General features: G+C 37.1%; 1 protein-coding gene across 1 annotated transcript in view; it reads left to right on the forward strand.

The window, feature by feature from the left end:
* Window positions 1-26732, forward strand: part of Nkain3 (sodium/potassium transporting ATPase interacting 3) — a 656444-nt gene that overhangs the window by 297688 nt on the left and 332024 nt on the right. Inside the window, exon 2 of the mRNA XM_045144576.1 lies at window positions 23822-23959. Coding sequence (XP_045000511.1) covers window positions 23822-23959 — 138 coding nt within the window. The remainder of the gene's footprint in view (window positions 1-23821; window positions 23960-26732) is intronic.

A 26732-nucleotide genomic window follows, 5' to 3' on the forward strand; every position in this document is an offset into this window, starting at 1 on the left:
CATAGTTAAGGTGCTTCCCTGAAAAACCAAAGGACTTAGGTTTGATTCCTCAGTACCTCAGGACCCACATAAGCCCAAATGCACAAGGTGCTGCATGCATCTGAAATTTTTTTGCAGCAGCTGAAGGCTCTGGCATGCCCATTCTCTCCCTCTCTCTCTCTCTCTCTCTCTCTCTCTCTCTCTCTCTCCCTCTCTCTCTCTCTCTTTCTCTCTCTCTCTGCCTCTGTCTCTATCTCTATCTCTCAAATAAAAATAAATTAAATTGAATTTTTTTTAAAAAAATAGTGTTTCCTTCAGTGCTAACTCATAACCACAACCTTTGATTCATCTTAAAAAGTAGAAAGGGTACACAAGTAAATTGTATTTTAAAATCTTCAGAAAGTGAGTTTGTAATTTAAGTTTCATGCACAAATTACAGAGGTATATCATTATGAATATAGACTAGTTACCTTTTCAGTTTCAGCCAAAAGACTTTCAATAAACAGAATTCAAATGGGGAAGATGTGAAATATGTGAAATGGGGAGATAAACATTCATATTAGAGATATGCTATCCTTTACACATCTTATCTGTATTTCAGACTGTGAAAATCCATCTCTGAAAGACATATTATATTGTTTATTATTTTAGGGGAGTAAAATAACCTTTGCTTTACACCTTTCTAGATTTAAATTTTACTGCATGTGAAATATATAATTCTTGAGTATAGACTAAATCTTATTGAATATTGCTTGAGCTATTTTTACATATCTGTTAGTTTTGCTCTTTTCCCTGCTTTATTTTCTGAGTATGGCTTCCATTCCCATTCTTCTTGAGTTATCATGACTAAATAGAACAGCAATAATTTTCTGATCCTACATATCTTTTATAAAAATACTAGTTCACATTTTTCTATGTTCTAAAATAATTTCTTGGGGCTGGAGAGATGGCTTAGCGGTTAAGCGCTTGCCTGTGAAGCCTAAGGACCCCGGCTCGAGGCTCGGTTCCCCAGGTCCCACGTTAGCCAGATGCACAAGGGGGCGCACGCGTCTGGAATTCGTTTGCAGAGGCTGGAAGCCCTGGCGCGCCCATTCTCTCTCTCTCCCTCTACCTGTCTTTCTCTCTGTGTCTGTCGCTCTCAAATAAATAAATAAAAATAAAATAAAAAAATAAAATAATTTCTTGATGGGAAGACTAATGATCTTTTCACATGCATAATCTGTCAAAATGCAACATGTCAGAACTCAGCTCATCAAAAAGGATGAAAGAAGGCCGGTCTCAATGAACATCTGTTCATTTGGGGTTGTTAATGGATGTCACTGCTCCATGTTGAACAGCATTCTGTTTCCAGTAAACCGCATCCAGAGGGATATGTGAAGCAAATAGGAAAGGAAACATGCTATTTCTAAGCTTGGTCCCGCTCCTCTTTTCTTTTTTGTCTGCTTCGATAAGTGGAAATCTCAGTTAGTGCTGCTGACAAGTGCATACACTTGCAGTTGCCAGCAAGGTCTTAAGTTCCACAAAGGAACTGCCACAACAGTTTTGATTCTGTGAAAGCAATAGCGATAAATGCACCATTCATTTGCGAATGCCACATCTCCCCTATGTGGTGCATAAAATGGAGCAATATAGCCAGTAGAAGGTAGTTTTGAAAGCAAAGGTAGAAAGAGAAAATTGCTGGGTCCGTGTTTTGCAGTACAGAGCTACATACAAGTTGACCATACAATTGCAATCATGCTGGCAAATAAATGTGTTGCTATGGAGAGATGGCCATAAGTGGAAAAACAGATAGTGGTGATGAGGCAGGAAACATGAAATGAAAGGCCCAAATCCTCTTTCATGTAACAATTGTATAGAATTCAACAATTCAAGAAATAATAACATTGCATATGCATAGAAGGGTTAAATTACTGTTTTCCATATTATTGCAGACATATATTATCGAAATCACTACATTTTCATAAGTTTAGACTTGCCACATAAAGATTGCCTGCAAATAATTCTTTTCATTTGATGCAGCTTATTTACTATATTTATTTACTATATCCATTTTATATCCATGATGAATTATTAACTAATTTACCCACCAAACTTTTTCATTTGAAGTTCTTTCATAACTATCCTCTCAGTCATAATATGCATAACACTATCACATTTATTAAATGCATGATATCATATAAAAGTACAAGCTGATTCAAGCCCTAGACTTATTAAAACCTTATACATTGTGGTATAATAATTCTGTTTTCCAATTTCTACATGCTACAGAATAGTATGCTGTAACCTTTCCTACTTGGCACTTTCTGAGCTATAACTTTCCAAAACTGCAAAATTCATTAATAATTATTTTTAATAGTTTTGTACTCAGTGAATACTGTCAACTTGGTACCATCATTGGCCTCCTTCCTGTCCTCCACACCTCCACAGGGACCCTTCTTTTTAGGGTATATGGGTCCTGCATTGTAGGATTAGCCATCAGTTATGGGTAGGAGGAAATGTCTCTGTGTATAATGACCCAATGTGCGGCTCTAACATTCTTTCCACCCCCTCTTCTGAAAATTTCCCTGAGTCATGTTGGGTGCATTTTAGGTCTGCTTCAATGATGAGGTCTTGGGAGCCTCTGTACCTCTGGATATCTGGCTTGGTAGGAGTTGATTGTTCTCTGTGTCTATCTTCTTCACCCTTGTGCTGGTACAAGGTTCACAAAGAAAACAGCACTCTTGTTTGTTTCCCCAATTATTCTTTGTTTCAGCTGGGGCCCTTTTGAGGTGTGATGAGGTTTTATGGTGTGGTTCTCTCCTTAGGATCTGCATGTATCTGAAAAAAGAAGCAGATTCTCTGACGGAGAGTAAAGTTAGCACCAGAAAAATGGTAACCAGTATTTTTAAAGAGAATTTAATAGGTGTAGGCCCTCTTCTAGCCCACGTTTGGTGGAAGCTTAATAAAGGAGAGTGGAGTCATCTTTGGATATGGTTCTGAGTTGTTTCCCAGCTCCAGCTATGGTTTCAGTTCCACTGAGCAGATCAGTTAGCCAAATCAAGAGAAGTTGGTTTCCCAGCCTGGCTGTGCTCCACTATGGCACTTGTATGAGAATCACCTCAAGTTGTTTGCTGCTAAATAGGTTAGACCATGAGTTGCTTGGACAGGTATTAGTCATTTTCCCCCAGTTGCTCATGTAGCACCTTCTGGCACTAAATGTGCTAACTGTCTGGGGACTGACTCTCTTCTAGCTTCCATTTAAGTCACTCCTTGTTATGTGCCAACAGCATATGGTGTCTTCAGCAGTAGGGTCTAACCATTAACCTTTGATGGGTAATCAAGTACTTTGACAAAAATCTGTCTTCTTTTGGGAAACCCTGTAGGTCTCTCTGATCAAGAGCTCATTGTGAAGGATAGCCACCTGCTGGTACTGGGGGTTATAGGTCACTGCCCAAGAAGAGAGGGAAGAAAAAGATAAGTATTATAAAAGAGATAGAGAGGTGAGAGAGAAGGTGGGGCGGGGGGGGCGGAGAGTGAGCGAGAGAGAGAGAGAGAGAGAAACAGAAAAAGGAGAAGTTTAAGGTCAGTTTTCATCATACCCTCTCCAGAGCCTTGTGACTCAGGTATTCCCCCTAAGGGCCTGGTGAAGGTTCAACCATTTGGTCTGTCTTTTAGGATGTAGACTTTTATGTTACCATTGCCATTTGGGTCCAGATTTGTTTTCCCCACCCCCTCCCTTCTCCTCCCCTTCCTGCCCACACTCCCTGTTTTCCAGTCCTTCAGATGCTTGCTAGGTAGGTTGGCAATTTGTGTAGATTCAGGTTAGGAGCTGTAGATGAGTGAGACTATGTGGCAATTATCTTTCTGTGATTGGGAGAGTTCACTGAAAATGATCTGTTCCAGGCTTGACCATTTTTTTTTCAAATTTCATTGTGTCATTTTTTTCTTACTGCTGTGTAGAATTCCATCATGTACATATACCACTTCTTAGTTATCCATTCATCTAATGATGGATCTAATCTGGGTAAATTACAGCTCTTGACTATTACAAATTTAGCAGTTATAAACATGGTTTAGCAAATATCTCTGGACTCAGGCATGGAGCTTTTAGGGTACATGCCCAGTTAGGGAATAACTGGGTCTGTTGGTAACTCTACAGTCATCCATTTTAAGAGTCTCCATTTTGCTTTTCAAAGTGGATGTACCATTCTACATTCCCAACAGTGGATGAGGGTTCCTATTTCTCCACATCCTTGCCATCATTTATTTTCATTTAATTTTGGGGTTTTTTTTTTATTTGTTTTTTCGAGGTAGGGTCTTACTCTAGCCCAGGCTGATCGGAAATTCACTATGGAGTCTCAGGGTGGCCTCAAACTCACTGCAATCCTCCTACCTCTACATCCCAAGTACTGGGATTAAAGGCATGCACCACCATGCCCGGCTTTCATTTTATTTTTTAATGTTTGCTATCCTTACTGGGGTAAAATGGATTCTCATCACTGTTTTAATTTGCATTTCCCTGATGATTATGGGTGATGAACATTTTCTTAAGTGTGTGTTTGCCATTTGTATTTCTTTCTCTGATAATTGCCTGTCCAGTAATTTTCCGCCATTTTGTGAGTAGATTGTTTGACATTTTATTGTTCAGGTTTTTGAGTTCTTTGTAGATTCTAGAGATTAGACTTCTGTCAGTTGGATATCCAGCAAATATTTTCTCTCATTCTGTGGGTAATCTGTTGGCTTTGCTTATTCTATGTTTGTCTGTGAGGAAACTTTTCAGCTTCATAAGATCCCATTGGTTGAGTGATTCTTTTAAATCCTGTGCTACTGGGGTTTTATTCAGGAAGTCTTTTCCCATTCCTGTATTATGGAAATTTGCTCCTATATTTTCTTCCAGTAGTAGCTAAACTTCTGGTCTTATGTTGAGGTCTTTGATCCATTTGGACTTAAGTGTTGTGAATAGCAATATATGTGGATCAAGTTTAAATTTCCTATGGTTATCCATAGCATATGGTTATCCAGCACCATTTGTTGAAGATGCTGTCTTTTCCCCTACCTATAATATTGTTAGGGCCTTTGTCAAATATCAAGTAGCTGAAGTTGCTTGGCCCAAAATCCGGTCCTCGATTTCATTCCATTGATCTATACTCCTGTTTTTATGTCAATATTATGCTGTTATATTACAATGGCTTTGTAATATTGCTTTAGATCAGGTGTAGTGATGCCTCCAGAGGTATTTCTTTGCTGGATATCTGAGGCCTTCTGCCTTTCCATATGAATTTTGAGATCATTTTTTTTTTTTATCTCTGTGAAGAACAATATTGGGATTTTTATGGGAATTGCATCAAATCTGTAGATTGCCATTGGTAGGATTGCCATTTTCACAATGTTAATTCTGCCTATCCAGGAGCATGGGAAGTCTTTCCATTTTCTCAAGTCCTCCTCAATTTCTTTTTGAGTGTTTTTATGTTTTCATTATATAGATCTTTCACATCCTTGGTTAATGTTATTCCAAGGTATTTTATTTTCTTTTTTTATGCTATTGAAAATGGGACAAGTCACATATTTCTTTCCCTGTGTCTTTGTCATTTGCATATAGAAAGGGTACTGATTTTTGTGCATTGATTTTGTATCCTGCTACTTTGCTGAAGGAGTTAATCACTTTCAAAAGTCTTGAGATGGAGGCTCTTAGTTCTCTTATGTATAGAATCATGTCATCTGTGAATAGAGCTAACTTAACTTCTTCCTTTCCAAATTATATCTCTTATTTCTTTCTTCTCTCTTATTGCTTGAGCTAGGACTTCCAGTACTATATGGAAGAGAAGAGGTGAGAGTGGACATCCCTGTATTGTTCCTTATCCCAATGGGACTTCCTTCAGTCTCTCTCCATTAAGTGTTATTTGGGCTTTAGGAGCTTTATATAGAGCCTTTATTATGTTAAGATGTAACAACAAACCCAATTCTCTCCCATGTTTGATCATGGAGTGATGTTGTATTTTGTCAAAGGCCTTTTCTGCATCTATGGAAATGATCATGTGGTTTTTGCGTTTAACCTTCTTTATATGGTGTATTACATTGACAAATTTCCATATGCTGAACCAACCCTGAATCCCTGGGATGAAGTCTACTTGATCAAGGTGGATAATGCTTTTGATGTGTTGTTGAATTTGGTTTGTGATGATTTTGTTCAGGATCTTTGCATCTAAGTTCATCAGGGAAATAGGCCTATAGTTTGTTTTTTTTTTTCTTTTGGCATCTCTGCCTGGTTTTGGTATTAGGGTGATACTAGCTTCATATAAGGAGTTGGGGAGCTTTCCCTGATCTTCAGTTGTATGGAACAGTTTGAGAAAGATTGGTTTCAGTTCTTTCATGAAGGTTTGACGGAAATCAGTTGAGAAGCCATCTTTTCCTGAACTATTTTTTGGGGAAGGTTTTTTATTACCATTTCAATTTCAATGAGTGTGATACATTTGTTTAGGAGATTAATCTGCTCTGAGTTTAGCTTTGGTATATGATATATGTCCAGGAATATATCCATTTCCTCCCTATTATCCAAGTTTTCAGAGTAGAGGTTTTTGAAATAAGTCCTGATGATTTTCCCAATTTCACTTATGTCTGTTGTGGTCTCTCCTTTTTCATTTCTAATTTTGTTAATTGGAAGAGTCTTTTTTTTTTTCTTGATTACATTGGCCAGGGGTTTGGCAATCTTATTTATTGTTTCCAAGAACCACCTCTTTGTTTCTTCAATTTTCTTAGTTGTTTTCTTAGTTTCCAATTCATTAACTTCTGCTCTGACCTTAATTATTTCTTTTCATCTGGAGCTTTTTGAGGTTGTATTGTTCTTGCATTTCCAGTGCCTTTAGGTGGATGGTTAGGTTATTGTTTTGGGATCTCACTGTCTTTGTTATGAAGACAGTTAGTGCTATGAATTTTCCCCTGAGGACTGCCTTCATTGCCTCCCATAAGTTATAGAACAATGTGTTCTCATTGTCATTCATTTCTGGAAATTTCACAATTTCTTTTTTTTTTTTGTCCACTATGCATTTATTGTTTAAAAGTGTGCTGTTTAATTTCCAATAGCTGATGCAATTCTTGGGTCTTTTATTGTTAATTTCTAGCAATATAGCATTGTGATCTGATATCATGCAGGGAATTATGTCAATCTTCCTAAATATATGGAGATATTCTTTTTGACCCAGTATATGATCTGTTTTAGAGAAAGTTCCATGGACTTCTGAGAAGAATGTGTAGTCTGTGACTTTGTTCTGTAGATGCCCATTAAGTCTAAATGTTCTATGGTTTTGTTGAGCTCTCTTACTTCCCTATTGAGTTTCTGTTTGGGTGATCTATCTGTTACTGATAATGGTCTATTGAAGTCCCCAACTATGATGGTGTTGGTGGTTATTTCTGTTATATTGTCAAGTAGGTTTTGTTTTATTAACAGGGCTGCCTCTGTGTTTGGTGCATATAGATTTTTTGATTGCAATATCCTCTTGATTGATCATTCCCTTAATAAGTAGGAAGTGGCCTTATTTATCGTTATTTGATTATTTTTGAAGTTTATTTTATCTGATATTAGTATATCTACACCTGCTTGTTTCTTATTCCCATGTGTTTGGTTATTGTGATCAGCTTCTTATAAGCATTTGAGGTTGATTATTTAATTCTTCCATATGGAGAATTTCCTAAAATACTTTCTGTAGGTTTGGTTTTGTGTTCATATAATTGTAAAGCTGTGTTTCATCATGGAAAGTTTTTCTTTCACCATCTTTTATGAGGGATACTTTTGGTGGGTATAGCAGTTTGGTTTGGAAGCCATAGGTTCTTAGACTTTTCAGTGTTCCATTCCAGGCCCTTCTGGATTTAAATGTTTCCATTGAGAAATCTGAGGTAATTCTTATGAGGTTACCTTTAAATGCGATGTGCTGTTTATCCTTAGGTGTTTTAGGATTTTCTCTTGGTATCAGTGTTTAGAGTCTTAATGTCAATACATCTTGGAGAGGTTCTCGTTGGACCAATCTGTGTGAAGTTCTGTTAGCTTCTTGTATCTTGATAGGCCTTTCTTTTGAGAGAGTGGGAAAGTTTTCTTTGATAATTTTTAAAAATAAGTTCTCCAAGTCTTTGGTATGAATTTCTCCCCCTTCTGGTTTTCTCATGATCTGAATGTTAGGACATTTAAGGGTATCCCACAATTCCCTCCTGTTCTGGTCACAGAAATTTTGAACTTCTTGAAACTTTTAAACTCTTAAACTTTCTTCTTTCTTATCTTCCAGATCTGAGTTTCTATCCTTCACATGGCTGATGCTGTTCTTGAGAGCTTCTAAAGCGTTTTGGGCTTGTTCAATTAAGTATTCATTTTCTACTACTTTCCATCCTTCTGTTAATTTCTCTTTTCACATCATTTTCTGATCTTCTTGATGCTTCTTGGAATTCATCCTTGTCTTTCTTTATGTCTCCATTCAGCATAGCCAGCTATTTTTTGAGGTCCTTTTTTTTTTTTTTCTTTCACTCTCCTTCATATCCTTTAACTATCTTTGGGCCCCTTCCATTTTGTTATCTATTATGTCCACTCTAGTGATGGCAGCTTCAACACAATTATTAGTCCCTTGTTGCTTTTCTGAAAGTTCTACCAGTAGCTTGGTCAGGGTTGCATTGCTCATAAGTTCATTTTGGGGTTCTGATCCTAATGTCTTTTCTATGTTTTGACTAGAGAGATCCATTGCAGGACTGGGCAATCTTATTCAATTTATTTTCACTTAAGTTTTCATGTTATTCCTTTTGCAGTGTCGTCTACCCATCACAGTGTATGGGCAGGGAGAGTGGGACTGTGTTTGTGATGGGCGGGGGAAGTGGTGCCTCTTTGGCTTGAGGTTGCATGCAGGTGGGATAGGGCCTAAGATCATGGGTGGGTAGACTGGGCCTGAGCTTGCACAGGCAGGTAGACTGGCAGAGCAGGCCTAGCTCATGTGTGGGTGTGGGTAGCCTGGTGACTGCCCACGTGCAGTGGTGCAGGTGGAACTATGCTGGCCTGAGTCTCCTCCCCTGCAGTTAGTGCAGGAGTATGGCTGCTTGGGAGGATTGGGGCACTCGTGGACTACCCAAGAGACAAGAGAATCAGCCAGTTACCTTTGTTGCCTCTCTGCGCCCTCCCACTAGTGGTCTAATAGAGATTGCTCCCCCTGAAAGACCCAGTTTACTCTTAATGCTTTGCCTTTCCTTCCCTGGGAGGTGTGGTATGGTTAGGTGGATACCATCTTGACTGGAAGTCCAATATTCTTTTTTTTAATGTTGTTACCTTTGCATTGCTGGAACAAAGCATCTGAAATAGAAGCTGATGGTAGGAAATGGTTTTATTTGGATTACAATCCCAAGGGGGAAGCTTTATGATACCTGGGGAAAGATGCTAGACAGTGGATGGACACCACCTCCTTGCCATAGTAGGTAGAAAGCAGCAGGAGAGTGAGCTGAGCTTGGCAAGAGAGATAATGGGTTTATCACGCTAAAGCCCACCTGCAGAAATACACTTCCATTCCACCTCCAAAATGCCACTAAGTGGGGAACAATCATTCAAAACTCTTAAGTTTATTAGGGGAAATCTGATTCAAACCACCACACTACTATGAAAGGGGGAGTCTTTTATTTGTTACAATACTTAACATTAATCAACATTATCATTTAATAGAGAATTAAATAGGCATAATTTTCCACTTCACCTCAAAGTATATAAGGGATTTAACTTACTAGTTGCTAATGAATCCTGTCAGTAAAAGTTGCTTCCTTGAAAAAAAAAATACAGGTTTGTTTGTAATTCCATAAAGGAACTTATAACAAAAAAGTCTTGAGTATTTCTGTGATGTAGTCACAGAATGATTTCTATGAACAACCCTTTTATACCCAGAAATAAAGACTACATTTCTAAAGCTTTTGTTTCAATGAACTAAGGAGGAACTAAGTAATTATGAAGTAGAGCCTCAGCTTCTAAAAGTGATAGAATAAAAGAGAAAAATTACAAAGGAAGTCCCTAACTAGGAAAATAAAATAATCCACAAATCTAGAAATGTAAATGTCTGTAGTTTCAAAGTGAAGGTGAACTAGACCAAAGCCTGTCTCCAAGAAATAGGCAAACTTGTATGCATCAAATAATGGTGATAGGTCAAAGAAATTTTAAAAGATTGTTGAGGGCTGGAGAGATGGCTTAGCAGTTAAGCACTTGCCTGTGTAGCCTAAGTATCCCAGTTCAAGGCTCGATTCCCCGGGACCCACGGTAGCCAGATGCACAAGGGGCACATTGTCTGGAGTTCATTTGCAGTGGCTGGAGGCCCTAGCACACCTATTCTCTCTATATATCTGCCTCTTTCTCTCTCTGTCTGTCACTCTCCAATAAATAAATAAATAAAAATAAACAAAAAAATTACAAAAGAGATTGTTGAATACACACAAGTATTTCACATGAACCTGTAAACTGAATTTACCTCACTTAGCTATTTAATATGGTCTTAAGGTATTCATATTCCCAGGTATTTTATAAACACAAATGAAAATCCCAAAGCAAATAACAATAACGACTAAACTTTTCACTAAGGTTATTTAGCTTAAATCTGAATCATCAATACCCCCCCCAAATAATTAATTCTAGTAATGATGCTGAGTATTAGATCTCTATATTGATTCATATTATACAACTATCACCTTGTCCAGTTTCATGCACATCTCTCCATATTCTCCTGTCTTGTCCCTGATAACTACTCACCTGTAATTGTCTGTTTCTGTGTAAATGACTTTCTTAGACTGAAAATCTGGGTGAGATCATGCAGTAACCCCCACCACCACCACCACCACCACCATTCAGTTTGCTTATTTTAGTTAGCATAGCATTCTCCGGGATTATCCTGGCTCTGGCTATTATAATAGGTGGGGTTACCCTTGTTGAGAATTCAGGTGTTCCTACCATCAACAAAGTAACCAACCAATCAATTAGTAATTTTTTGAAGAGATGTATATGCTATTTTCTTTGACTTATAATTATTTCATTGTGCATATGTATTTCAAAATATTATGTGACACATTTTATACTAATGACTCTTCCCACAAAAAAACTAGAATTGAAATCAAGTTTTCATAATACACAGAAAAATTGTCATATGTGTAAGAATAGAAGAGTTAAATAGCTAATCTAAACCTACAAAGATATCAGACATGGAGTATGCAATAATCATAAGTTAATAAAATCAAATGGCTTACTAGACTGGCTTCACCATTGAACTCTAGATTCAAGTAACAAAAAACAATCAGTCTATTCTAACTAGTATCATGGGTACTGAGAATATTTAAATGTGTACAAAGCATAACACCTATCAAAATATCTTACAGTATCTGAATGAAATAAAGAGATTAATAGATTTTTTTCAAGTGAAGAAAAATGGAAGTAGGAAATTTCATTTAACAAATAGGAAAGTGTATTCATTAGGATTGATGAAGGCTCACCAAGGTCTTCAGCCTTGCAAATAAATTCCAGATAAATGTGCCAGCTTTTTTTGTTGTTTATTTATTTATTTTTATTTATTTGAGAGTGACAGAGAAAGAGGCAGAGAGAGAGAGAGAGAGAGAGAGAGAGAGAGAGAGAGAATGGGCATGCCAGGGCCTCCAGCCACTGCAAATGAATTCCAGACGAGTGCACCCCCTTGTGCATATAGCTAACGTGGGTCCTGGGGAATCGAGCCTGCGGTCCTTGGGCTTCACAGACAAGCGCTTAACCTCTAAGCAATCACTCCAGCCCACATTTGCCATCTTGTACATCTGGCTTATGTGGGTCCTAGAGAATCAAATCTGGATCTTTTCATTTTGCAGGCAAGTACCTTACCTACTAAATTCTTTCTGCAGCCCATCTTTAACATTTCTTGATTCTTATGTTTATTTTGTTCTAGTTTTGCTAAGTTTTAGAAATGGAAGCTTCAACTATTGATTCAATAATTTCTACTTTCAATGTATGCATTAATTTTGTGCTGTGAATTTTTCTCAGTATGTTTTAAATATACTCTATAAATTGGAACATATCAAAAAATTGGAATATATTTTCATTTTGATTTGGTTGAAATTTTTTAAGTATATATTTTCCAAGGATTGATAAAGAATATTTGTCCTTCTTTTGTTACTAATTGTTAACTTGATTTCATCTTAAAGAACAGACTGTTTTCAACAATTTCAATTCTTTCATAATTCACTAAGATTACAAAAAATAATTTATGATTTCAAATGTGATTCATCTGGGATATTATTCAATATGCTCTTGAAAAGATTGTATATTCTCAAATAAAAGTGAATGAAAGCTGCTTTTTAAAAAGGTTTGTGAATTTTGTGGTACCTGGGTCAATTTTATGTAAATATTGATTATAATCTACTGTTTGAGCACAGTGTTGATTTATTTGCCATTCTTATGGATTTTATGTCTAGTTAGATTGATTCTTTTGTGTAGAAAGGGATATTAACATCTCCAATTCAATTGTATCTCTTTTTGTTTCACATAGCTTCCACTCTTAATTTGATGCATATATTTATGACTATTATGTATTCTTGGTGAATTGACACTTTTTTATTATATACTATCCATCTCTGTTCTGGTAATTTTTCTTCCTCTTTAATATTCTTTACCTCATATTAGTAGAGTCATTCATGCCTTCTTTTGATTAATGTGTTTGTGACACATCTAGTGTCATTTTTTTAATTTTAACCTTCTTTTTTTTTTTTTTTTTTTTTTTTTTAATTTAATTTATTAGTTTTCTTTTCAGTAAATACAGGCAGTTTGGTACCATTATTTAGGCTCATCTGTGATCTACCCCCTCCCATTAGACCCTCCTTATTATTGAAAATGGGTCGTGCATTGTGGAGTTAGCCCCCAGTTATTAGTATGATAAATGTCTCTGAAAATCATGACCCAACATGTAACTCTGACATTCTTTCCGCCCCCTCTTCCGCAAGATTTCCCTGAGCCATGTTGGGTTCATTTTTGGTCTGCTTCAGTGCTGAGGTGTTGGGGGCCTCTGAGGCTCTGGCTCTCTGATTTGGTAGGAGTTGATTTTTCTCTGCATTGATCTCCTTCCCCTTTGTGCTGGTATCCAGTTCACAGGAAAACATCACCCTTGCTTATTTCGCCAGTTGTCCTTAGTTTCAGTTGGGCCCCTTCTGAGGTATGTGGGGGCAGCTCTCTTCTTAGGATCTGCATCTATCTGGAAAAGAGAAGCAGATTCTCCAACGGAGAGTAAGTTAGCACCCAGAAAATTGAGATAACACTTACTTTTTTGATAGACAGTTTGATAGGTGTAGGCCCTCTTATACCCCGTGATTGATGGTAGCTTGATATTGTAGAGTGGGCTTGTGTTTGGGTATGGTTCTGACTTGTTTCCCAGCTCCAGCTAAGGGTCTAGTACCACTGAGTGGATCAGTTAGCCAAATCAAGAGCAATTGATTCCTCACCATGGCTGTGTACCACTATTGCACTTGTGTGGGTATCACATCCAGTTAATTGTTGCTACTTAGGTTAAACAATGTGTTGCTTGGACAGATCTTGGTCACTTCCCCCAGTCGCCTATGTAGCGCCTTCTGGCACTAGACACGCTGACTGTCTGGGGACTGACTCTCTCCTGGCTTCCAGCCATGTCATTCCATTTTACGTGCCAGCTGCGTATGGAGTCTTCAGCAATAGGGTCTTACCACTGGCCTTTGGTGGGTCATCAATTACTCTGACAGAAGTCTGTCATTGTTTTGGGAAACCTTGTAGGTTTCTCTGATCAAAAGCTCATTGTGGATTGTAGGCCCAAGCTGGAAGTGGGGGTTACAGGTCAGTGTCCACTAAGAAATTGAGGAAAAAGATAACTAATATACCAGAGTTAGAGAGGAGAGAGATAGAGGAGAGAGGGGGAGAGGGAGGGAAGGAAGATGTAGGAGATTTAGGTCAGTCTTGATCCTACCCTCTCCAGTGTCTTGTGGTTCAGGTGTTTCCTGTAAGGGACTAGTGAAGGTTCAGTCATTTGGTCTGTCTTTTAGGAAGTAGAATTTTATGGTACCATTGCCGTTTGGGTCCGGATTACTATTTTCCACCCTTTGATTCCCTCCCCGCCCACCCATCCATCATATTGTCTAGTCCATGAGGTGTTTGCTGGGTATGTAAGACATCTTGGGCAAATTCAGGTTAGGTGTTGCAGATGAGTGAGACTATGTGTCGATTTTTTTTCTGTGATTGGGTAAGTTCGCTGAGAATGATCTGTTCCAGGTTCAACCATTTTTCCTCAAATTTCTTTATGTCATTTTTTCTTACTGCTGTATAGAATTCCATTGTGTAGATATACCACATCTTTGATATCCATTCTTCTAATGATGGACATCTGGGTTGATTCCAGCTTTTAGCTATTACGAATTGAGCTGCTACAAACATGGTTGAGCAAATTTTAACCTTCTTATATCATTAATTTACAGTGAATTTCTTGTGGCAGGTATACAGATGGATCATGGGTTTTAAAGTATTTTAAATTTTTTTCTCTTTTAGTTATTATGGAGTCAGATATGCTACCATTGTGCTACAAGGTCACATCGTTTAGTTGTTATGTACAGATCATTTACTTTTTATGTGATTCCTAATATTATGAGGTTTAAGTCAAACTTAGTTGGCAGTTTTGCTATGATTATTGTTTCAACTTTTTTCTTTGCTTTCTGTGAGTTTCACAATTTTCAAACTTCTACTTTGATTTATTTGTAGTGAATGAGAGATTGAACTGAGCTTTCAGGGAAATACCATGAATTGAGTATACATGAACTGACTCCAGAAGCCTGACTAAGATAGTTTATGTAGATTTTAATGATCAGTAATTGTGTCTCTTTATCATGCTAGGGAATCTTTTAACTGTCTATAAAATGAATATTAAATAGCCATTTTATAAAGTATACTTAGATTGGTAACTTTTTATTAATAGTAACTTATAGGAAGTAAGTGATGAGTTAAGTTTAGCTCTTTTTTTAACCCTCAATCTTTATCAAAAATTGAAACAGATTTGTAAACAATCTTTCCTTACTTTCAAACATGAAACTATATGAAACATGTCATGTTATCATAAATATATATTACTGTGATGCTTGCATTGCTTTGTGCTGAAGCATGGGATAGTAATTAATTAAACACATCGACCATAAAATTGAGAGTGAAAGCATTATCTGTAGAAGGACTTTTCAAATATAATCCTCACTATTAACAAAAGTATGAGTCAAGCAGAGATACAAGCTCAGAATGTGCAGTGTCTAGTCCTGTAATCAAGATAGCTGCATCAGGGTTTAAATGAGTTAACACTTAGGTCGCCCTTGGTCCCCTATCACTAAAAGAGGATCTAAAAGACAAAACATATGATAGTTTCTTTTAAACAACAAAACACGTGCGCGTGCACGCGCACGCGCATGCACACACACACACACACACACACACACACACACACACACACACACTTTTATTTATATATTTGACACAGAGAGAAAAAGACACGGGGGGTGGGGGAGAATGGGCATGCCAGGGCCTCCAGCCACTACAGACAAATTCCAGACACATGCACCACCTTGTGCATCTGGCTTATGTGGGTCCTGGGGAATCGAACCTGGGTCCTTTGGCTTTGCAGGCAAGTATCTTAACTGCTAAGCCATCCCTCTAGCCTGATAGTTTTTTTTTTTTAATCACTTTATTTTAATACTTACATTTAGAAAAAACAGTAAATTCTGTAATTGGTCAAGCTTCACTCGTTCTTTATGAAACATTCTACTGCCCCCAAAGTATTAGTAAGTCTCAGCATAATCAAAAGAGAGGGATCCAGTTTGTCCCCCAAGACTCTGGAGAGCAGCAAAGCTCAGGTCATAGTGATGAAGAATATAGCACCAAAGTATCTCCTTGCTGTCATATTATAGAGATGTGAAGAAGAGAAACAGTAACTGCTGGGCTGCCCAAGAAACACATCAGTCATCATCAGAGGCTTTTTGGTTCCACAGCCAAGGATGGTTGTAGATGGTTTGTCGCCATTGCCAGTGCTTTTCCTTCCCAGGAGCAGGAGAATGAAGACATAGCTCTCTACTGAGATTAAAGTAGGGGGAAAGACAGAGAACCATCCAAAAAGATATTGATAGTATTATCCTAATTTATCATCACCAACTGTTGGTTACTCAGTATTTGCTTGGCATTCTATTTATCCACATGTGTATATGTGGATATGTCTGCATGTTCATATATGTGGGGGTACATGTGTATGGGGGGATCACAAAAGGCCAGAGGTTGATCTCAGGAGTCTTCCTCTACTGCTTTCCGCATTATGTTTTGATGTGGTCTCACCAAACCTAGATGGCACGTTACTGAATCAATTGACCAGCTATCTAGCAAGCCCAAGGATCCAACTGGTTTTACCCAGGACTGTGATTATAGCCATGCATAGCTGTGCTTGGCTTTGTAAGTGGATACTGGATTCCAGACTCATGTCCTCATGCTTGCAAAGCAAGCACTTTGATAACTGAGTCATCTCCCGAGACTCCTGATTGCTATGAATTCAATTTTTAAAACTCCATGTTGTCCCAGTTGGTGACAATATAGAACTACTTCTCAATAGCAAAATTATTTTGCTATGATCAAGGTTTACATTTTTCTATGTTATTTTTTAAAAGAAAATATTCAGTTTTATTCTGAAACAGTGTGTAGATCTTGTTGAAAATGTGGACAGTAAATATAATTCTCACAAAAGCTTTCTTGTGGTTTATCTATGCTACAAATAAAAATAAGGAAAGGTCTTTAAAAATACTTTTGGCCCATAACCCTCTCCTCCATCTGCCCATGCTGGATTGCCATTTACGTAATAATACCATGGGAACTTTAAATGCCATGGTAGGCCAGCTCCTGCCAGCTGTTTGTATGATTGTATAGGTCACCTAGCCTAGGGGTTCAACATTAGTGCTCTTAAGTCCATTAGGGCTCCACTGGAGGGTTGAAATTCAATCTTAAATCACTGTTCTGTAACAAATTGGCACTTTGGGTTTTGCTAAAATAGTTCCCTTATATCTTACTTGAGCTATTCCTGGATGGTAGAAGTGTTTTCCTAAGGTGGGTTTCTGTTAGGAAGTAAGAATGAGTCAGGTTATAGGATTCAGGGTGTGGGACAAATTTAGGCAAGGTCACAGTACTCAGAAATTGAATCAAAATGCATAAATGTCCCTTATAGAGATCAAGTAACATCCTTTGGTAAACGTCAACAGATGAATCCCTACTACCTAATTTTTGTGAAATTCTTACTCAGTGTATTATTGACTTATTAATGAGACCCAGAAACTTAATACTTTGCTGGTACTTTATGGTGTGTTTTATGTCTACATCAGTATCATTGGTGCTATTATTTTAAAAAATCATATAAACCCCTTCCCTTGACCTATAGTTGAAGTGGGATGTTGTTAAAATTTACTTAATTATAAGAGCCTGATTTCCTATAATTAGATCTCACAGCTTGAAACTTGTGCATTTAATTAAGCTAGCTGGTTAGATATCAGAGAGTTGAGTAAAATAATCCCCCATAGTAAATAACTCAGAAAGTTATTTTTAGTACATGTTAAATGTCCTTTCAGGATGAGGAGTGCTCAACACCTGCCTATTGTTTAAATTACTCTCACTATATTTGGCTTAACTTGCATTGACAACCACTTGACTTTTCTATGGCATGCTAACAGTCAGGAAGGAGAGCCTGCATGCCTAGTATTGATCCCAAAAGAAAGTTCAAATATTTTGTTTTGAGGCACTAAGTGAATACTCCACAGGTGTACCATCAACACTTGGTTTTCCTTTGCTTTACATTAAAGCATAGCAACAGTTCAACCAGAATCTGGAATCTGATGCTGTGTGAGATTTTCCATAAGGAATTCAACTATATTAGCTTCAAAACTGTAATTTTCCTCTCACTTTCAGTGATTTACAAGTATCTGTCTGATAGTTCATTTAGTCAAAAAGATACCCAAGCTTTCTCGACCAGGTTTACCCTTCACTTCTCACAGATAGTTGTTCCTTAGAGGTTAAGGGTTTCTTTAATATTTCCACATTGTTCTTTTCTAATTTTTCCCTCGCCTGATGGTTGCAATAGGGCTGGCAATGTTCTTTTCTTGAAATCCAAATCTCATTCCATCTCCTTGACTCCTTACTATCATCAAAAATCCAGATCAATGTACCTCCAGAGGTGGCAGAGGGTTTTCCAAAGTATAGCTGTGTATGCGACAACCCTGTACTCAAGAAGTGCCTCCTTTAATGCTCCTTCAACTCCTCAGAGGCAAATCCCAGCCTTTAACGGAGCACAACCACTCTGCCTTGTCTCCTCCACAGTACGTGCTCTACACCACCAGTTCACATGGAGAAGTACAAGTATGTGTCATACACAGTTGGCCTCTGTTCTTATCATTTCTGCACTAAAGGACTCAGCTCAGTTCAGGTGAAACATTCTTGGAAAACAAGTGTACTGAACACATACAGGCTTGGTTTTAATAACTATCCTTTAAACAATTTTGTAGCATTTAGATTGTATTGCAATTTATATGTTATCTAGAAATAACTTACAGTCAACAGCAGGATATGCACAGATTATATACAAGTGACCCAGTTCTATGTAACAGACTTGAGAAGCTAGACTTTGCTTTTCCACAGGGTTCCTGGAGCCAATTTTCTAGGTGTCAAAAGATGACAACATATACTCTAGATGTATAGTGAAAAGCCTTTTCTGTTGATTATCTCTTGTTAATGGAGCTTAATGTGTACTATTGTGGAATTAAGGTTGTGTTTGTATATATCAGATTCCTAGCACCTATAGCAGAAATTTGGAATTGTGATTAATGCTACTTCAATTATTTATTTTTCCAATAGTAAAGCTTCTTTGGAGTGCAGCATGTCCTAGAAGTTCTGGTCACACCAGTAATAGGACCAGTCAACAGCATGGAATAAATATGAGTCTACCTCACATAGATTTCTAGGCTTGAGAGAAGTGATCACAAGCTCTGGAATCATTCTAGACTGGTGAAAACCTGGCTGAAAAATATAAACATACCCACTAGAGTACCAAGTACAACTACCAGAGAACCCTAACTTTAAAAAAGAAGGAAATATCAGCTGATAGAATATTGGTCCCTAAGAGATGTCTCTATTCAAATTTTCAGAATATATGTATTCACTACCTTACATGGGAAAGGGGAATGTTAAAACAAGAGATAGAATTCACATTTAGCTACTTTGGAATGAGGAGATTCCCCTGGATTATCAGTGGATTCACAAAGATGTATGTGGAAAGAACAAATGGACAAGAAGGAATTAGAGGCATGACAGCATGAGGATTCCACCACTGTGGCTACCTCTGAAGATGAAGTAAGAGAACACAACCAAGGAAGAGATGATCGCTGCCTAGAGACAGATCCCAAGTGTGGAAAAGCCAAGGAAAGGCAGTGGTCTAAAGAACTTCCAGCAGGGAGGTCTCACCAATACTCTATTCTTAGCACACTGGGATAAAGAAAGTGAAGCTTAGAGAAAGGTGATACAGCTGATAGGTTTCAGAAAGATGCAATCTACCTCCTTTGAAATATTAAGAGAGAAATGCTCCACATAGAAATGAATAAGATGAAGAAGAGTATTATTAAACCATGCAACACTCCCCATGCGTGCACACACTTCCTATGTAAATTCTACATACAGGTCATTGCAGAACTTTCACTTGCTTGATGTTAGCATGGCACTGTCAGGACAAAGGGAAACTAGTATCAGGTCTGAGGCAGTTTAGTTGAACGGTTCATTTCTTTGTAGGTCTTATAGGGTGGCAGATACTCTGCTTTCATCACCATCATATTAGATTACTGATTGTTGAAAAACTGTGTGAATAATGTTATATGCATGCTACTGGTAATTTTTAAGGCTTTTCATAATTTCTCTAATGCATTGGTTTATTCACTAACATACTAACGATCTAGTAAAAGTTACAGAACATAGAAAAATAAATGTTCTGAGTAAATCTGTGATACACAAATGACCTTGACAAGCTATCAACTCTTCAGGCTCCACAAATCTCTCCTTCTCTTTTTTAACAGAAAACATTCCTACATACCTACTCACAGTTCCTTACATTAATTTAAAACATGAACACTTATCTGGTTCCTTGATTTATAGGGACTCAAAAACTATCAAATATTCCAGATACGAGAATTTACCTACCAAGCCATTTCATGGATCAACTTCTACAGACACACTCGACATTAAAGAATATGCGGTGAGCATCTGCGTTTCCTCCTCAATAAGCACCAAGGATGCTCAGACTATGGGGGAAAGTTCTATACATGGCCAGATTCTTCTATTTTTACCTGGCTTTATTCATTTCTACAAACCATTGATTTCCAGTTTCACTGACATAGCTTTTGTCATATAACCTGCCAAAACCCATAGAAAAATTATAGAATAGTAGGCCTGTCTTTATTGGATGAAGACAAATCTGGAATCCCTGAATCCATCCCAGTCTACAGACATCCTTATACTTGTTTAACTGACTGTAGACACATACAGACTTTTCCAGAATAACACCTCCTTTAAAGCACTGAGATTCTCAGATTATTAGAATTTGTGTGTTGAAGTAATGGTATAAACAAATATTACTAATCATTTTTATTTTAATTACATGAAAAAAATTCCTAAATTATAGTTTTTCTTAGAAGAACATACTTGACATTGGCCATGTCTCTGTGCACATAATTTGGGAATCATTGGTACCAAATATCTAAGTTCCCTCAGGTGGTTAGTTGATGAGAGATTTTACAGCACAAGTATGGGTGAAGCTGAGGCTGAGGACCTTGTAGATTTTACATATAGAAAGAGTTCTTTAATAGCACATCGTTTCTTTGAAATGACCTGGTAAATATCAATTGAGCAAGTAAAACGTTGTTTACTCTTTAAGGAAAAATTTAATTCTTCATGATTACAAAATACTCATCACATAAACTCTTAACATAGAAGTTACCTGAAGATGGTAGCAATCTTACAATGTGCTTTGATTTCAGTCTTTTGTGGGATTATGATGATAAAATGCTTTGTTATGACTCTGCCAATGAGTCTTTTCAGCCTCTACCTATTTTTCATGGCTTCTATGCTTGTATTTCAACCCATCTCAAATCTAATTTTAAGGGCTTGAGTACAAATACCAGAGAGATAGAGCATCCTGAATAAAGGCCAGATTTCTAATAAGTTCATTGATTTGGCTTCTTTCATTATGCTGGACATTTTTGTCTTCACATCATAAAAGGGAAATCTAACCATACATCTCCTGGAATAAAAAGAAGAAATGAGGCATCCTGTGTTTGGAAAGTTCTCTTGCAAGGTTTTGCGGTACAGGACAATAGAATAGGTTGCTCTTTCAGAATGAATTGCCTGCAGCTGCTCTTCAGGGCTGCTTTTTGCTGGGACCTATGTGTCTTATTTGGACATAAAACAGTGCATATTTATATCAATGATGGGCCAAGAAATAAAATGCTGCATCTTTCAGGTGAGGGTTGCTGGAAACTAACTAGAAAGAGAAGCAGAGAAAAGCAGGAGAGTGCAGACTCGTGTGGCTTCTACCGCTGGGTTTTTGGGGAGTAGCATCTCTGCATGTGTGGGTGCAGGAGGTGGTGACAAATTATTCCATGGTCAGAAAACACCAGGAAAGTAATGTGGATCCACTGTAGGTGTCCTTCAGCATTAGCTTATCTCACTTTTCCTTCACAGCTTGCTGATGGCAAATCTTAGCTAAGGAAATCCTGCTTATTAGATGGAGTACATTTCTTTATGTCCAAGGAAATTAAATTTATCCAGGCATACACCCTTTGCATATCTAGAACAACACTTAAGATGCCATTTTCATTTTAAAGCTGCAGTTTTCCAGTGCAATGAGTATGGCTAATCACTGGGTCATTTTATCAGAATTACTATTTCCTCAAAGGAAGTCTAGAAAAAGCTCTCTAATGTATAAGATTAGTGTCTAGAAACAGCAGGAGAAATAATAAAATTTCTAGATTTAGAATACAAGAAATACTCTTTGTACATGATGATGATATTGTTGGTATCTACTGGACTATTTGAAATTCAGCTTGTTAGTAGTAATTGTTGCAAAGTATAGTTTGGTATATTGCTAAGCTATTTGAAAATTTAATTGCACATCATGCAAACATATATACCTATGGGATGTCTAAAAATGGCTAGGGCCTCATAATTTTTATTTGGATATTCAAAAAAGATTTTATGTAATCTGAGTTTTAAAATAAGCATATGGTTTCAGTGAAATGTATTTTAAAAGGACTATTTATTTCAGTTTACATCAGGATCTTAAGTCCAGAGTAAGTAGGCAAGATTCATGTAGAAAATATATTCTCCTGTTGTCATATGGCAACCTAATAGAAGGAAAAGAAAGAAGACAGATTGTGAATTGGTGTATTAGTCAGTTTTTCATCACTGTGATGAAATACATGATAAGTCAGCTTGAAGGAAGAAAGGCATACTTTGCTGAATCGTCAAAGGTTTTAGTCTGTGGCCAGTTTGGTCCATCACTGCAGCCCTGTGATGAAGCAGAGCATTAATGGTTGAAGCACATGATGGAGCAAAGTCACTGACCTCAGGCAGCCATAGAAACAGACAGAAAGGGGTGAAAGACAAAATATATCTTTCAAGGGCATATACCTAAAAACCTAATTCCTCCAGTTAGGTCCCATATTCCAAAGTTTTCACTACCTCCTGATAGTACAGTAGTCTATGAATTCATATGTTGTCTAGACCATTCATGAGATTAGGGCAAAGCACCTCCTGGAAGCTCCACCTTTAAACACTGCCACATGAGCCTTTGGGGGGACATTCAACCATAACAGTTAATATATATGTCACATAGGGATGCAAGTGTAGGCATTGTGTTTTGTCTTCTAAATGGCTACCAGTTGTTCCATTGAAAACGTGAGTTATTAGGTATTGTTTTCAATGTACTAAGCAAATCATTTAATTGAATATAGTGATGAATTTAAGACATATATGGCTGTATTATTTTCACTGTAGAAAATGACTTAAGGGGTATATATTCATCTTGTGATGAGTCTACTTTCTACTTAAGGGGCTGGAGAAGTATCTCAGTTGGTGAGGTGCTTGCTTAGCAAGCAAAATGACATGAACTAAGTCTCCAATACCTATATTAACATGCCAGGCTTGGTGACACATGCCTACAGTCCCATTTCTGGGGAGGCAGAGAAAGATCCATGGAACTCACTGGCCAGATAACCCAGTGAGAGACCCTGTCTCAAAATGAGATTGTGGTATACTTGAAGATAGCACCTGAGGTCTGTCCTCTGGCTGCCACTTGCCTGCACAGATGTGTCCACACATATATGAACAGACATACCATATATATATATTTTGTATATATATATATATATATATACAAAAATAATTAAAAATTAAAATTCCATTTATAGTTGAAATCCTAATATTTAATGTTTTATCAGAATATTTTCCGAGAATTTACATAAAACAATGTGAAACAGGCACCAAACTTGTATTGAGAGAGGTTAGTAGTATACCCCTCTCTTACACTAGAGAGCTGTCTAGTAGCTCTGAGTGCCTGGATTTGCTATCTGGCACTAAAATATATATATATATATATATATATATATATATATATATATATATATATATATAATAATTTAGTGATAATGATGTCCAAAAGCATAAGAAAAAAAGAATATGCAGATTTCTTCAGCTGGGAAACAATGATGAAAATAACATAATGGTGCTTAGATTAGATGCTAATAGACTTTCTTTGTTTCATTGAAGCTTTCAGCATTGGAACGGCAGATTTTTGACTTCCTTGGCTTCCAGTGGGCACCTATTCTTGGAAATTTCCTGCATATAATTGTTGTCATATTGGGTTTATTTGGAACCATTCAGTACAGACCTCGATACATCATGGTGGTAAGACTTTTTTGTCATGTCATTTCATATAAATGCTACAGAATTCCTATAAAAATATAAATATAATAATTTAAACACAGCCTCCAATATGACATGGTATTGCCATTCTACCTCTCAATTAGTAAGTTCTATTTTTAAAAAAAGTTCATCTGTGAAACAGACAACACAGTGAATGCTTTATAGTGATAATAATATGCGATAAGCTGAAATGACTGAGGGGTTCGTAATGTGACCAAATTGAAGATCCACAAGAAAATTTAAGACAGCTTGGACAGAGTTTGCCATCTGGTTAGAATCTTGACACTGTGCTGAGTTGCACTGGATGTTCACTATGAAGTAATGTGTTAAGGTATCATTAATATTACCAACATAGTCACTACCTAGAAAGCAAACCTATCTAGATAATTGTTTGATCACTGAAGAGAAGACAATATGTTATTTTAATTAAGTTATGACATTACAAATCCAAGTACTTGAGGATATTTAGCATGATCTCCTAATATTTTTCTTAGTGTTTAGTAAAACAGAATGTTTCTCCACTTTGTGAAGGTAAATTCATGTAAAAAATCCATCTTCCAAGGTATGCTAAACTTGATTAACCCTCACACCATTATGGTTACTTAATGTAGTGCATGCTGTGAGTCACAGTGCAATGGAAGGTGTTTGTAGTTATTGCCTGCCATTCTTACTAAAGAAGATCATAATACAAGATACATTTCTAGAAGTAATTAGTAGCAATAATGAAAGTAATTTTAAATAATAATAGCATTCTCTAAGAAGTTCACCAGACCTGAGTGAATATAGAGAATTCAATGGAAATCCTTTTACTTGTTTGTTTGTAATACAGTAATATGACTAGACTAGGAAAAAATATATGACTTAAAAATACCACATTTGCCAATTTTGAGTTAATCTAACTTGTTGAAAAACTAGTCAAATTTTGTTTCAAAAATGTACTAGTCCTCTGCTTTGAATCTCAAAAGTGACTTTGTAATATCATTCATCGTATCATAGAGGGAGAGGAAATTGATCACAGAAAGATTTGGCTCTTGACATGGCCCTTGCAGTGTTTAATGTCACTCAGATAGAGCTAGTCAAGTTCTTTATTTTTCTGCTCTTGAGAATAACCTCTGAGTCACTGCATGAACACTGGGAAGAGGTTTCCCAGAGTTGTACTTGCAGCAGCAGATACCTTAATATCATGCTTAATGTCAAATATTATCAGATTCTAAACAGTAGTAGTAGTCTTTGGTAACTTTAATTTATGCTGGTGGTTTTCTACTAAGACCCTTAAGACTAGACAGCTCTGGAACCAAAGGCTTCTATAGAATGGGACTGCCTGCACTTATAAGAGAAAATGGCCAGTCCTGGTGGCTTGGCTGTCTAAATATTGTCCCTGAAAAATTGTCCCATCACTACATCCTTGGGTAAGTTCTTCTGAAAAAAGTTGCATAAAGCAGAATAGAAATAGGAATAAAACTTCTAGTGATAAAGACTGGTGGAGTAGTTCCCTGCTAGACTGGAGTGCTTGTCTAGCATATATGAGTGTCTGGGTTTGATATCCAGCACTACCAAAAACAATTAAGCATTAGTGATGTTCACATGAATGATGAAAATTGAATATTCAAACACTTCCTCTACATGAGCTTCCTGCTTTCTTTCAGTCTGTCTCCTTTCTAGTTCTTTGTACTTTCCCAAATTATGACTTAAAAGCTCCCCTTGACTACTAAGCACCTAACCAAATTATATCTCACAACCATTTTCTTTTTTCCTTCCTTCCTCCCTCCCTCCCCCTCCTTTCCTTCTTTCCTTCCTTCACCCTTTCCTCCCTCTATCCATTCTCTCCTCACTCCCAGTTTTTCTCTCACTATCATTTTATTTCTTCATTCTCTCTTTTTTCTAACTCCCCCTCTTCTCTTAGCTTCATTTATTTATTCATTCAAATGACATTAGGTTGCTTTCTTTAATTGTATTTTTTTTGCATGCCTGCCCTTGTGTTGGGTGTGGAATGAACTGTTTTACAAATATTGACACATTTCTAGCCTTCCTCTGTGCTGTCCTTACAGTCTAGAGAGGGAAGGTATGTCTTTAGAAGGTCTCTTATGTCACTGAAACTAAGGGGCCTCTTGAGCCATACCTTGATTTATGTGATATATGACACATTCATTTTCAGACTTAAAAATTTTTAACACTTGAATTAATTTCAGACCACTTATTATAGCATCAGAAAAATAAGTAGTCACAAAACAATTTAGAGGCAGTTGTCTGATGTGTCAGAAAACAAAGAAAATTCACAAATGCAATAATGTAATCACCTTTCTAAACAGCAATGTGTGGCTCTCTGATGAAAATAGCCTTTGTGAACAGATTTCTTAATTTATGCTACTAATTCTTTGGGCATTTTTCTCTACAAAGTAAGTTGTAACCATGTGAGAATAAAAGGGCATATGAACTCTCACATGGGCAGTGGGAATCTATGCTTGGCAGAGGAAGCAGAGCAGGACAAGTTCCAGTGTCAACACTTACACCAACAATGACCACAAATGATTTAGAATATGGTGGCAGAAGCTAAGCACAGATTGTGCTAAAGAAACCTCAATAAGTACATCGTAAGAGCAATGAGGCTAATGCACATCTGGTTCTCCATGTCCCTTCTAAGTTCCTGGGACAAGCCACCCAGCTTTCTGAACATCCTTCCTGTACAATACAGCTGTAAAACGCAGGATGCTCAAACAGACCTTTTTGAGATCATAAAAAGATTAAACCAAATGAA

This window comes from Jaculus jaculus, chromosome 2, assembly GCF_020740685.1.
Source record: "Jaculus jaculus isolate mJacJac1 chromosome 2, mJacJac1.mat.Y.cur, whole genome shotgun sequence".
Classification (NCBI taxonomy): Eukaryota; Metazoa; Chordata; class Mammalia; order Rodentia; family Dipodidae; genus Jaculus; species Jaculus jaculus.